Source organism: Hyperolius riggenbachi, chromosome 3 (genome assembly GCF_040937935.1).
Source record: "Hyperolius riggenbachi isolate aHypRig1 chromosome 3, aHypRig1.pri, whole genome shotgun sequence".
In the NCBI taxonomy this organism is placed as follows: Eukaryota; Metazoa; Chordata; class Amphibia; order Anura; family Hyperoliidae; genus Hyperolius; species Hyperolius riggenbachi.
In genome coordinates this window covers 62,711,483-62,726,629 of record NC_090648.1, presented here as the reverse complement: position 1 = coordinate 62,726,629, position 15,147 = coordinate 62,711,483, and the positions used below count along the sequence as shown (strand labels likewise).

General features: G+C 44.2%; 1 protein-coding gene across 1 annotated transcript in view; it reads right to left on the bottom strand.

The window, feature by feature from the left end:
• Nucleotides 1-15,147, bottom strand: part of CACNA1A (calcium voltage-gated channel subunit alpha1 A) — a 313,214-nt gene that overhangs the window by 175,365 nt on the left and 122,702 nt on the right. The window contains exons 12-17 of the mRNA XM_068274204.1: nucleotides 13,759-13,871; nucleotides 8,677-8,808; nucleotides 7,763-7,835; nucleotides 7,555-7,672; nucleotides 1,939-2,006; nucleotides 1,616-1,722 (exon numbers count right to left, since the gene is read on the bottom strand). Coding sequence (XP_068130305.1) covers nucleotides 1,616-1,722; nucleotides 1,939-2,006; nucleotides 7,555-7,672; nucleotides 7,763-7,835; nucleotides 8,677-8,808; nucleotides 13,759-13,871 — 611 coding nt within the window. The remainder of the gene's footprint in view (nucleotides 1-1,615; nucleotides 1,723-1,938; nucleotides 2,007-7,554; nucleotides 7,673-7,762; nucleotides 7,836-8,676; nucleotides 8,809-13,758; nucleotides 13,872-15,147) is intronic.

Sequence of the window (15,147 nt, the reverse complement as noted above, 5' to 3'; positions counted from 1 at the left end):
GGAGGGCGATTTTTTCGAATCTTGCCTCAGGCGGCAAAAAGTCTAGGGCCGGCCCTGACTGCAGTCTGTACATCAAACCTCTGTATAAGATCATTCACCTTCATGAATCACTGTGCCATCATTTGTTTTTGGTCATTTCCTGAGTGAAGTCTGTACTTCTTAAGGTGTGTAAAATAGAGATTGCCCAGCCGAAACACAGCAGACTGCACTGCAAATCTGGAGGAGCATCGCCTGCCCTAAACATAACACTGACACACCCAATACTCACTCTGCTTGCAGGAAGGCTGAGCTGTACATGTGGCTGTCTCTGCAGATACAAACAAGGCAACACATTTGAAATAATGTATAAAATTCCCTCGAGATGTATAGATCTGAACTTAGGGGATCGACTTTTTTTGATCAAAAGGAGTGGACTTTAAACTGGTCCTAAAGACAAAACTGAAAATCACCATGTTTATGTACATTAAACTAAAGCAGACATAAAAATGTCTACTTCTGTACCTAGCCTAGGCTGAGAAAAAAAGGAAGTTGTTACAGCTGCATTCTGGGAAAACAATGTAATCGCAGAGATTTCCAATATCTCAGATGTACAGTAGAAGCTCCTCTTTCCTGAATACAGCTGTGAAGTACAGCCTTTATCTCAGTCTAGGGTAGATACAGCAACAGGCACTTCCTGTTCAGCTTCATTTCAAGGAAGGCTATTTTTTATTAATTAATTCATTGAATGTAGTATTTGTACTGTAGCGCTAAACATGAAGACTCTTTGGTTTTGATTTCAGGTCCACTCTAGGAAGAAAAGTAAGAGATGTTAAAACTGGAATTCCAACCAAATTGTTTTTTCTGTGTTTGGATAGAGTAGGGAAAGGTTAGAACCTTGCCAGCATTTTATAGCTGTCTGTGTTCACGGATGGAGCTTTGACCACCAATACAGAAATAAGTGGACTTTGTTGGGGTAACAGAATTTGAAAGCATTCCTGAGTCTACTAGAAAGTACTTTTTTATTACTGTCTATTTCCTTGTTGGCAGAGCAGGGACAAGGTCCTCCAGCACCCAAGGCTGAGACACCAAAGTGCTCCCCTCCATCCCACCCACCCCAGCCGTCACACACTGATTGCTATTAGACTAAGAGGCGCCACAGGGCCCACAACTTCCCAACACCTTAATATCTAGTTATCTGGCTTGCAGTCACTGCTATGTATCCCCTTTTCTTATTTCTTTCTACTTCAAACACAATTAGGAATGACAGCTGAATGAATTCTGCGCCCCCTCCTACACTGCGCCCTGAGGCTGGAGCCTCTCCAGCCTATGCCTCGGCCCGGCCCTGCTTGTTGGAAATATTTCCATTCACTTCCTGTTTTGAAGATAGCCTGCTACTGGAACAGTAAGGGGAAGTCTTGGCAATGGCCTCAGATAGCAAGCAATACATATCTGGTTCAGGTTCTAACCTTTCTCTTCTCTGTCCTAAACTAATTTAATGGCTACCGTGCCACTTTAAACTTTTTATGATTTTCGGTAGTAAAATAAGTAAGTTGAGGTAAACTGCAGGTTATCTAATATTATAATCAGTAATGCAAAACTGTAATGTCCTTCTATTATGGAATTCTAAGACACTTACGCTGCTATGGTCATGTTGGCAGCTGACAGTGGACTGACTTCGGCCACCTCCTTGGCTTTCTGTAATGCCAGTTTTTGATTGGCTGCCTCTTCCTCCTCTTGCTCATCCTGAAGATAGATAAATGCTGGTCAGAGCCACAGTCTGTATACCATGAACAATAGTCTATAATGCTAGGTTCACAGAGGTCGCTGCAATGACTGCCTTGGCCGCACTGTGAAGTCGCACAGGTGGTGCATTGTAGCGTGACGTTCCACATTATAACATGGCCGCTACGCAGCAACGGCCCACTGTGAACGTAGCCTTCAGTATTACCCATAACGCACCTTAGTGAGCTCCTGAGCATTCGCTAGATTGTCCACAGCGATAGCCAAGAAGACATTCAGCAGTGTGTCTGTGCGGAGTAAGTTAAGGAACACCTCCAGCCTACTGTACTCAGCTAGCGAGACTCAATCTTATAAACATATTTTACATGTTATCTGTAATACACCGTGCTCTGTTTCATGTCCGTTATGCACTAAAGTCACAATCCAGAAATTCAGGGGATTACCACTTATACTCCGTTATATGCCGTGATCCGTCTCCCCGAACTTGCAAATTTATCCTTCTTAAAAAGTTGGGCAAGGGAGGGAATTGCCTCACTGACTCATATTCTGACCGACGATGAAAGGTTAAAACCGTTATCGGACATTTTCACTCATTCACAAAGATCCTCTTCATTGTTGGTGAATTTTCAATATACGCAACTAAAACATGCAATCAATAAACAGCGATCTCTGCACTCTCTACGATTACAACCAGCACCGCTTTTTAATTTAACGAGTCAGTATAAAGGGCGTAGTAGTTTTATCTCAGTTTGCTATTCTATGATACTTGGGTTATTTCTGAAGAAGTTCCCTCTTACCTGCTACGATAAATGGGTGAAGGATCTAGGGGAGTTGACGGTTGAAGGTTGGATTAGCATTCTCCAGAATGTCCCCCTGGTCTCTACTAATGCCTCTCAAAAACTCTCACAGCTAAATATTATATATAGGAATCTACTTACTCCTAAGAGACTCTTCTCTATAAAGTGCAGAGATGATCCAATTTGCCCTAGGTGCAGTAGGGACCATTGGGACCTGTTACAGATGATCTGGCGCTGTCCAAAATGGTATAGATATTGGAAGGAAGTGATCGATAACATAGATACTGTTTCTAAACAAAAGTTAAATCGTACGGTTCAACTTTGTATATTGGGCTCGTCTCTGGAGCTGAAAGTACAGGAGCATGTGCAAACTATGATTCTTACATTATTATTCCAAGCTAGAAAATTAATTTTAATGCTATGGAAGGAACCAACTCCCCCAACTGTAGATGATTGGGTTAAACAGGTAAACTCATATTTAAAACTGGAGAAGAGCATTTATCTGCATAGGAAAGCCTCAACGAAATTTGATAGGATATGGGCAGGCTGGCTCGATACTCCTGGGCTCCCAGATATCTCCTTAATACAGGATAGATTATTTTCTGCAAGTAATTAAGTTTATAAATCACACTGTAAAAATTGTAATATTTATAAATATTGCGATCTTCTGAAGTGTATTGTACTGCTGCACCAGTTCTAATAACTTCTGAGTTGCTGACTGTATTTGCTTAATAATTGTTTAATAAAGGCTGTTTTTTAAAAAAAAAAGTCACAATCCAGGAGCCATTCTGCCTAACCAAGGAACTTTGGAGAAAATGAAGCAAGTAAAAAACTGAAATATGTACAGCATAGGTGGTAATTGGCGGAAGCTTGTCTCAATGCTGCAATTGCAGTTCACAGGAAGTATGTAACTAAAAAGCTGTAAGACGCCGCCTCCTGAACAGGAAGCCAGGGGGTGCAGAAGTATTGCATGTGTAAGGGTAGGCATACAGCTCCAGGCCAGCACAGCATAAACACTGAGTTTTAAACATGAAATTGTGCTGGTAAAAGTAATACTTATCATTGAAAACATACACAACATGTGCTTTTAAGATTAAACAATTTCATTGTTCACTTTAGTGGGTATTAATGCAGGCGCCGGACACGGCTGCACATGCGCAGTGTACACCTAGTGACCATTAATGGAACGGGCATAATGACTAGTGGTTAATAAGATGCTAATGGTGTTGTGCTGATACAAATGTTATGTTCATTTTTTGGGGGGAAGGTGGGTAGAGCACCAATAACCTATCAGTATGGTTGGGGATGTGGGAAAGCACAGATGTACCTGGAGGAGCAATCATGTAATAAAGGCACCTGGAAAAAAGAACGCGAGAGATTGCCGCTAGTAGAATATCAGTAAAATTACCAATATTCTACTACTTAATTCCAACAGTCAATTATCAATAATCTTTACAGATACTTTACTATGACTTACCTTAACCCTACTCACACACAGAACCCTCCCTCTAACCATGCCTAATCCCAAGACCTCCCTCTACCAATGCATAACCCTAACACCTCCCTCTACCTAAGCCAAACCCTAACACCTCCCTCTACCTAAGCCAAACCCTAACACCTCCCTCTACCTAAGCCAAACCCTAAGACCTCCCTCTACCTAAGCCTAACCCTAAGACCTCCCTCTACCTAAGCCAAACCCTAAGACCTCCCTCTACTGATGCCTAACCCTAAGACCTCCCTCTACCAATGCATAACCCTAACACCTCCCTCTACCTAAGCCAAACCCTAAGACCTCCCTCTACCTAAGCAAAACCCTAAGACCTCCCTCTACCTAAGCCAAACCCTAAGACCTCCCTCTACCAATGCATAACCCTAAGACCTCCCCCTACTGATGCCTAACCCTAAGACCTCCCTCTACCTAAGCCTAACCCTAAGACCTCCCTCTACCTAAGCCTAACCCTAAGACCTCCCTCTACCTAAGCCTAACCCTAAGACCTCCCTCTACCTAAGCCAAACCCTAAGACCTCCCTCTACCTAAGCAAAACCCTAAGACCTCCCTCTACCTAAGCCAAACCCTAAGACCTCCCTCTACCTAAGCCAAACCCTAAGACCTCCCTTTACCTAAGCCAAACACCAAGACCTCCCTCTACCTAAGCCAAACCCTAAGACCTCCCTCTACTGATGCCTAAAAGACCTCCCTCTACCTAAACCAAACCCTAAGACCTCCCTCTACCTAAGCCTAACCCTAAGACCTCCCTCTACCTAAGCCAAACCCTAAGACCTCCCTCTACCTAAGCAAAACCCTAAGACCTCCCTCTACCTAAGCCAAACCCTAAGACCTCCCTCTACCTAAGCCAAACCCTAAGACCTCCCTTTACCTAAGCCAAACACCAAGACCTCCCTCTACCTAAGCCAAACCCTAAGACCTCCCTCTACTGATGCCTAAAAGACCTCCCTCTACCTAAGCCAAACCCTAAGACCTCCCTCTACCTAAGCCTAACCCTAAGACCTCCCTCTACCTAAGCCAAACCCTAAGACCTCCCTCTACCTAAGCAAAACCCTAAGACCTCCCTCTACCTAAGCCAACCCCTAAGACCTCCCCCTACTGATGCCTAACCCTAATACCTCCCTTTACCTAAGCCAAACCCTAAGACCTCCCTCTACCTAAGCCTAACCCTAAGACCTCTCTCTACCTAAGCCTAACCCTAAGACCTCTCTCTACCTAAGCAAAACCCTAAGACCTCCCTCTACCTAAGCCAACCCCTAAGACCTCCCTCTACCTAAGCCAAACCCTAAGACCTCCCTCTACTGGTGCCTAACCCTAAGACCTCCCTCTACCTAAGCCAATTCCTAAGACCTTCCTCTACCTAAGCTGAACCCTAAGACCTCCCTCTACTGATGCCTAACCCTAAGACCTCCCTCTACCTAAGCCAAACCCTAAGACCTCCCTCTACCTAAGCCAAACCCTAAGACCTCCCTTTACCTAAGCCAAACCCTAAGACCTCCCTCTACCTAAGCCAAACCCTAAGACCTCCGTCTACCTAAGCCAAACCCTAAGACCTCCCTCTACCTAAGCCAAACCCTAAGACCTCCCTCTACCTAAGCCAAACCCTAAGACCTCCCTCTACCTAAGCCAAACCCTAATACCTCCCTCTACCTAAGCAAAACCCTAAGACCTCCCTCTACCTAAGCCAACCCCTAAGACCTCCCTCTACCTAAGCCAAACCCTAAGACCTCCCTCTACTGGTGCCTAACCCTAAGACCTCCCTCTACCTAAGCCACGCCCTAAGACCTCCCTCTACCTAAGTCAAACCATAAGACCTCCCTCTACCTAAGCCAAACCCTAAGACCTCCCTCTACCTAAGCCAAACCCTAAGATCTCCCTCTACCTAAGCCAAACCCTAAGACCTCCCTCTACTGATGCCTAACCCTAAGACCTCCCTCTACCGCTCTGCCTGTTCAGTAAGCCAGTAATTCAGTAAGGAGTTCATTGGGCAAGACTCCCTAACACTGCTACTGCCTACTGAGTGCGCTCTAGTGGCTGCCTCGCAAGCGCTTTGAGTCCGACAGGAGAAAGGCGCTATACAAATACTGCCATTATTACCTAAGCCAAACCCTAACACCTCCCTCTACCTAAGCCAAACCCTAAGACCTCCCTCTACCTAAGCCAAACCCTAAGACCTCCCTCTACCTAAGCCAAACCCTAAGACCTCCCTTTACCTAAGCCAAACCCTAAGACCTCCCTCTACCTAAGCCAAACCCTAAGACCTCCCTCTACCTAAGCCAAACCCTAAGACCTCCCTTTACCTAAGCCAAACCCTAAGACCTCCCTCTACCTAAGCCAAACCCTAAGACCTCCCTCTACCTAAGCCAAACCCTAAAACCTCCCTTTACCTAAGCCAAACCCTAAGACCTCCCTCTACCTTAGCCAAACCCTAAGACCTCCCTTTACCTATGCCTAACCCTAAGACCTCTCTCTACTGATGCCTAACCCTAAGACCTCCCTCTACCTAAGCCAAACCCTAAGACCTCCCTCTACCTAAGCCAAACCCTAAGACCTCCCTTTCCCTATGCCTAACCTTAAGACCTCCCTCTAACTAAGCCAAACCCTTAGACCTCCCTCTACCTAAGCCAAACCCTAAGACCTCCCTCTACCTAAGCCAAACCTTAAAACCTCACTCTACCTAAGCCAAACCCTAAGACCTCCCTCTACCTAAGCAAAACCCTAAGACCTCCCTCTACCTAAGCCAAACCCTAAGATCTCCCTCTACCTAAGCCAAACCCTAAGACCTCCCTCTACCTAAGCCAAACCCTAAGACCTCCCTCTACCTAAGCCAAACCCTAAGACCTCCCTCTACCTAAGCCAAACCCTAAGACCTCTGTCTACCTAAGCCAAACCCTAAGACCTCCCTCTACCTAAGCCAAACCCTAAGACCTCCCTCTACCTAAGCCAAACCCTAAGACCTCCCTTTACCTAAGCCAAACCCTAAGACCTCCCTCTACCTAAGCCAAACCCTAAGACCTCCGTCTACCTAAGCCAAACCCTAAGACCTCCCTCTACCTAAGCCAAACCCTAAGACCTCTCTCTACCTAAGCCAAACCCTAAGACCTCCCTCTACCTAAGCCAAACCCTAAGACCTCCCTCTACCTAAGCCAAACCCTAAGACCTCCCTCTACCTAAGCCAAACCCTAACACCTCCCTCTACCTAAGCCAAACCCTAAGACCTCCCTCTACCTAAGCCAAACCCTAACACCTTCATCTACCGATGCCTAATCCTAAGACCTCCCTCTACCTAAGCCTTACCTTCCTACCCTGAGATCTCACATCACCAACATTCTTGGTGCTGAAATCCTTTGATTTGCCACGGTATAGGATGAGGTGACATTCGGGTGTGGTGCCAAGTTTACCTGATTTCTTGGTTTGGCTGAGTATGCAGTCAGAAGTCAATACCTACTACATCCATCCATCTAGTCCTGTAAAAGATCAGGGTAATTGTTGAATGGACAAAATTAGTTGCATCTTGTAGACGAAGGATACAGTTTCCAAATAGGGTGAGTATGATGAAATAGACGGAGAATCCCATGCCCTTTTTCACTCCACCCTGAGATTTGATGCCATCGTACATTACTGCATTCCAGTCCTCCCCAGTCAATATCTGTTGGGAATAAAAGAAAAGTGAGAAGACAGCTGACTTGGAGGTACTACTTGTACAAGCAAGTACCATGGAGATGGGAGGCTCTCATACCTGAAACACAGTCATTATTGCTGCAGGAAAGTTATCAAAGTTTGTAGAAGGGGTTTTTTCATCAAAATTAAACCTGTTAACAAAGACAAAGGTGTAAATAGCAGTTAATGCAACAAGGTGCGACTGTTATCATGCAAGGAAAGAGAGATGGATATGCAGACTGGACATCGTGACACAGAGCCGGATCATCCATCAGGCAGCCTAGGAAGGTGCCTGGGGCCTAGTGTGTGTCAAGGGGTCCACCAGCCACCATCTCTGACCTCTCTCCACGTTAGCTTACCAAAAAGACCACAAAGGGGCCCAACTCTATTAAAAAAACAGATTCTGACCGATTGCTCTGGACAACTGCCCCTTTTTTTTGCATCAGAATTCTTTGCACCTCTTTTGACATATCAGCCTTAGTGGGTTCCTGTGTGTGTTAGCCATTTATATCAATCTTGTAGGACCAGAGAAAACTGTAGCAGTGAACACTGTAGACTGCTAACTTTCCACAGTCAGGAATGGCATCAGATCATTAAAGCAACGTGTTTTAAACAGAGGTTAGGGTTGTGTGCGATTCCTGCTGCACCCCTTCCCCTATTTTAATGGGTAGTTGCTAGGGTCCCTTCTGACAGGCTGACCTCTTCGTGTTAGAAGGGTGTAATACAAAATCCTTTGCATGCAAATTATTTTGGAAGCAAACATCCTCCAGGAGGAGTTTAGCACCTGTTTGAGCCGTAACAAGCCCAGTTGTGTCTTTAAGAGGCCCTGCAGCTCTAAGCAGAAAGTGTCAGTCAGGGGTTGCTTGATTTAGACTAATGGATGGGAGACTCCAGTTTTCCGCCACTGCTGGGGTCTCCAGACCACACTGTGGAAACCTAGAGGTCAGTACCACTGCATACCCCTCAATCTCCTATGGACATACAGGTACTTACTGTCCACCAAACAGCTGCATCCCCAGTAAGGCAAAGACCACAATGAAAAGGAAGAGCAGGAACAGCAAACTGATGATGGACTTCATAGAGCTCAGCAAGGAGATCACCAGGTTACGAAGAGATGCCCAATATCTGTTTATTAAAGAGAAAACAAACACACCTAAATAACACTGATTTACACTTAAAGCACAGCTAAAATGGAATAAAAAAGAGGTTTAGAATCAGAGATGAACTTGATTTTGCCAGTTCGGTAAATTCTAGCTCATCTTAACACTGACACAGGAAAAGGAACCTTCAGCTTCCTCTTCCTATGTCTAAAAGTTGTTACAGTAATTTGGCCACTGGCTCATAGGCATAAAGATGTTAGTCATGGTCACATGGGGTGCAGCAAGCTACAATGGTACCCCAAATTAACCACAAGGCACTGGCAGGGAAGGTCTTCTAGATCCACCAGACACACACATACAGTAGCAGTAAAAAGTATGTGAACTCATTGAAATTATATGGATTACTGCACACATTGGCCATAAAATGTGATCTGATCTTCATCTAAGTCACAACAATAGACAATCACAGTCTGCTTTAACTAATACCACACACACAATTAAATGTTTCCATGTTTTTATTGAACACACCATGCAAACATTCACAGTGCAGGTGGAAAAAGTATGTGAACCATTGGATTTAATACCTGGTTGAACCTCCTTTGGCAGCAATAACTTCCCTGGATCAACGTTGCTGATCCAGGGATTTTATCTGATTGCCATCTGGAGTCGGGAAGGATTTTTTTTCCCTTTTGGGGCTAATTGGATCATGCCTTACATAGTTACATAGTTATTTTGGTTGAAAAAAGACATACGTCCATCGAGTTCAACCAGTATAAAGTACAACACCAGCCTGCTCCCTCACATATCCCTGTTGATCCAGAGGAAGGCGAAAAAACCCTTACAAGGCATGGTCCAATTAGCTGCACAATTTTGTATCATCTGCAAAAATAGCAACATTGCTCACTACTGCATCTACTAGGTCATTAATAAATAAATTGAAGAGCACTGGACCCAGAACAGACCCCTTGTAAGGGTTTTTCGCCTTCCTCTGGATCAACAGAGATATGTGAGGAGCAGGCTGGTGTGTACTTTGTTCTCTGGGTGAACTCGATGGGCGTATGTCTTTTTTTCAACTCAAATAACTATATAACTAGGTAACTTCAACCAAACGTTTCCTGTAGTTGCAAATCAGATGTGCACAATGGTCAGGAGTAATTATTGACCATGCCTCTTTACAGAACTGGTTTAAATTCAGCATTATTCTTGGGATGTCTGGTGCAAATCGCTTTCTAGAGGTCTTGCCATTCTGTTGTTGATTCACTTCTATGCCACAAGTGCAGCAGGACGCCGCACTTGTGGCTGCCTAAGCTTGGTGTGGCTGTAGTTTTAACACGGATGACACAATAGCGCATCCCCATAAGCACAGATCTCAGTGGAGTTCTCTGCATCGGTCAGGAGCTGTTTTCATTGGCTCCTCACCGCCCGATCACTGTAAACCAATCACAGTGATCAGGAAGTGCAAAAGTAAAAAATCAATTAAGCATTTATCATATATTTTTTACAAGGTTTCAACCCTTTTGTTGTTGCAGTAATTGAAGGGGAGCTTTGTGTTAATGCTGCTGAGCAAACCATTACCAGCATTCTGCAGTCCCTTGACAAGCGGTGCAAGGAAAGAAGAGATTAGCCTGACAGATGATGAAGTTACATTACCCAGATAAAAGCAAATGGCTTTTACTTTCTGGATGAACCCTCGTAGCTCGTGTGGACTCTGCACAGTCAATATAACAACAATATTTAAAATCTTACCTTTAAAATCATAACAGACTTCTAGATATTAAACACAAAGCTATCTATGAACCATATTAGGAAGAGATGCATACATGGGGCTTGATTCTGTAAACGGTGCTAACCTACTTAGCACGCCTAAAGACTTTAGGGGCTTGATTCACAAAGCGGTGCTAACCTACTTAGCACGTCTAAAGTCTTTAGACGCGCTAACCAGGGTGCTAAGTAGGTTAGCACCGGATTTCTCAATCAGATCGCGCGCTAACTTTGCGCGCGCAAAGTTTTACGCGCGCAAAGTTTTACGCGCACTAAGTCCCATAGGCTTTAATGGGCACTTCGCGCGGAGCGCCCTGCGCTCTGTGCAGTACGCGCGTAAAGTTTTATGCGCATAAAGTTTTGCACGAAATAAAGTTTTATGCGCATAAAGTTTTATGCGCGAAAATCTTGTTTAGACGTGCTAAGGGGGTTTTCACAGGCGTGCTAACAGTTAGCACCGCTTTGTGAATCAAGCCCTAGGTGTGTTAACCAGGGTGCTAAGTAGGTTAGCACTGTTTCTAAAATCAGATCCCGCGCGTGAAACTTTGCGCGCACACAGCGCGGTGCGCACGGAAAGTCGCATAGATGTGAATGGGCACTTCGCGTGCACTGCGCTACACGCCCAAACTGAGTTAAGGCGTGATAATGGCCTTTTCAGAAGCGTAACAGTTAGCACTGCTTACTGAATCGAGCCCTTGGGGACTCTTAGTTTAGGAAACAACATGTACCAAAAAGATCCAGGGAGTTCTGCATAGAAAATGTCACTGTTACTGGTCATTAGTCCTATCAGAGCAGGATCAGCTACAAGGCAACGTAGGCAGTTTCATAGGGTCAAGTGGGAGTCAGGAGGCCCAACTGCCACTTTTTTCTGAGCCCTCCCCCATATCAGATTACCAAAGAAACCACTAGGGGGAGCCAAAGCTTCCACCTTGCCTAGGGCCCCATTTTAACTGAATCCATCTGTGAGTCCTATACATTACTTATATATACGCTAAATACAATGATTTATAGACTCTGTTGACTAGTTAATAAGGCTCTAAAAACAATACATCTTGTACAGTAATCCTGTAGAAAGAAGTAAAGTAATATAGCCAAAGAAGTCCTCTTTGTAAAATGTTCCGTAAGACCTCAACTGCCTATACAGAATGGTGGAATATCAGAGCAGATAAGGGCAGAGCAGTTCACATAAGCCTCTGAGTTTTCTGCCACTTCTTCTATCAGGGGAATTGACACCACTGACATCGGTGCCATTGACACTACCAGGGGAAAGTTGTGTAGCTGCCGGCAGGTAATGGAGGGCAAACACCAAGCAACTTTCACTTCAGATACTGTTTCCGATTGAGAAAAAAATACACAACCTACTGACTGCCAGTGACCCGTCCCCATGGCTGGTTCAACGCTGATCAGGCCCCGGGGTAAAAGTAACCTGCTACCCCCCCCTCCCCCCCCCCCCAGCAAACTCAGCCCGCAGGGCCCCAAAGCCAGCTGCTGCTATCTCCCCCCTTAACTCTGACATGCTCCCCAAGGCCCATGCACCATAACAGCATTGGTATCTCACCTGTCCCGGTGGCAGCACGCTGCTCCTGTCCTCTTACTGCTGTCGGCCTCTTGTGATCTGCCGCATGTTGCGTAATCATATGTGCTGGTCACAAGGGACAGGCAGCGAGATATGAAGACGGGGAGCATGAAACAACCGGAACAGCATGCCGGACGCCGGGACAGGTGAGATACCAATGCTGTTATAGTGCCCAATTACCCCCTTTGTGTTTATGGAAGAGTCAGCCCTCCCCATCCCAGCTCAGAATCGATCTTGTTCTCGATCAAAAGCAGATGGAAATTATTAATGGAAATACTGGCTATCATTTTGTATGTATGTCCTTTTGATTAATTTTTGATCAATATCAATTTAGAAAAAATGATCGGAAATCTGATTGGAATTTAAAAAAATGGCATACATGAATACACTAGCTTGCCTCTACAGTATATGCAATCGATGTCAGACCTAGCTATTGGTATGATCAGTCAACCGATAGTGAAAATTGCATGGTGTGTACCCACTTTAAAGATAACCCACTGAACTATAGTAGTAGAGGGGGAAAAATCAATATATTGCAAAGTGAGTAGTTAAAAAATAGAAATAGAATAGAAATGATTGATATACGATGTGTAATTTGCTCATGCTGTTTGCTCCACCTTGAGTCTTCGGGCCAGATTTATCAAAGCATTACCGACAGTTTTTTCTTCTAGAACTGTTCTAACCAGCAGAGGGACTGTTCTGCATGATAGTAAGAAACTTCTCAAATCCCACGTAATACCGGCAGTTTAGCGTGGATTTCTAGAGCTGCACTACAGTTAAGTAAAGTGCAAATCCGTTCCTAAACTGCTGCAGATTAAGAAGTGCTTCATAGCAGTTCTCCAGATAGTGCACCAGTGCTAGCTAGATGTGATTTGTGAAGGGCTCCGCCCCCCTCAATCAGAGCCCACTGACAGCAGGTGTGTTGGTTACCTCTGCAACAGTAATTTCCCTCACACACTGCACTGCCTGAGAGACCTTCCTAGCTCCTCCTATTCCTAAAAGTTTAAGAAGGAATCTGCACTATTTAGTGATTTCTAAGGCTGTCTGAGATGGTTCTGCACGGATTTCTAAAAACCTACTAATATTTTGTCTCAGACACTCTTGATAAATGTCTCCCTTCATCTTTACTGCTGGAAGGCAAAAACAAAACACAGACAGCACCAACTGCCATTATCTATAAACACTCCCACTAAAAATGTGATAGGCTAAAAGGTTGTTGTTGTTTTTTTAATAAATATATTTACACAGAAGGAGATACTGCTAGCCTGGCAGTTGAAAAAAACATTATTTCCCACAGTGCAATGAGGTTCACAGACAGTAAACTGTCAGGGCCATAGCCCTGACATCACATTATGGGAGGGGATTTACTCCAATATCAGCCATAAAGATGTACCTGATGAGCTATCCGAGAAAATGTAAAGATTTCTTGTGGGGAAGGGGCTACTGATTGGGATGAAATTAAATCCCGGGTTAAAGGCCCTCTTTAAGGCTTCGCTGTCACAGCAATATTAGAGAGGGGATTCAGGCCATTACAAGTGCCTATTGCTGTGTCTTTCATTTAACACAACAGACTTTTATAAACCCCAGACTTGAATGTTAACATTCTCGGTCATGCAGATTGGAAATAAGACCACCTACTTTGTAACCTTGAATATGCGCAGCAAGCGGAGGGCTCTTAAGACGCTGATTCCAAATGAGGTGCCGGGCTTCACCATTGCCCAGATAACCTCAAATATGCTCCCAGTGATAACCTGAGAGGAGAAGAGACAGAACATCATGTAGAGAAAGCTATAGAATAAGCGTATGCACAAAATGGAAGATAATCACAAGAAGCAGCCTGCTGTCACCAGCAAGCAAAGTTAATATTACAGTGAAGCTGACCACTAAAAAAACTCCTTCTGTCCACATTCAGAGTATCAAACGTTTTGGTCACAATTCACTAAGCTTATCTCCCGTCTTTAATAATGATTCTGAACTGTTTTTGCTGTTATCACCATGATGAAAAATCCTTTATTATTCCCTAGGCAATTTATTTCATGCAATCCTTAAAATTAAGATCTCTGTCCTTAAGTTAAGGATTGATTCTTAAAGTTAATGTTTCAATCTTTAAGTTAAGTATGTGAATCCTAAACTTAAAGTGGAGGTGAACTTTTACTCATTGCATAATTGCGTTCCTTTCCTATTGTTTATAGGGCATTCCTCAAGCCAAATACTTGTTTGTTTTTGTTTTAATACTCTAATTCCCTATAAACTAAATAAACCACGCCCACAGGTTTTAAGAGAGCCTTGGCAGTAGCAAGGGCTCATGGGAGCTCAGTCTGGGCAGGAGGAGGTGTTACTAGCCATTGATTTCAGAGGCAGAGGGGAGGAGGGAGGAGGGGGGATTAGTTTTTTTTCACAGGCTTAGTGATCAAGATACAGATAAGCCTGCCTCTGTGTAATGTTTACAAACAACATGGCTGCTGTCATTGTATCACAGGAAGAAATAATCATTTTCTATTAAAGCTGTTTGCAGCTAGATTTGCTGTGTAAACTATCTAAACTTTATATAAGATATATAGACAAGGTACTTGTTATAGTTAGTTTTTCATCTCGGATCCGCTTTAAAGACAGCATGTCAATTCACAGAGAGGAAAGCAATGGATAACAAATGTAAAGTGTGTGAGAAATTATCACCTGGCCCTTAGCTATCATTGAGTGTTACTAGAGACTGCAATGTAAAGTAGAGGATCTTGAGCTTTTTGCTTTATTTTTTTAGTATTCTATGTAGAAGGGGGACTGTGTATAGAGAGAAATACACAGCAGGCACACAGAGAGGAAGGAAGAGGGAGACATCAAGCTTATGTGTATACACACATTCAGAGACTCACACAGACACACACACAGACACACACACACACACACACACACACACACACACACATACACAGACACATCCATTCTCTCTCTCTCTCCCCTTCCATGGACACCATACGCACCTGCAGGCTGACTGCAATCTTGCTGGCAGAGGAGGCAGCAGGAGGGATG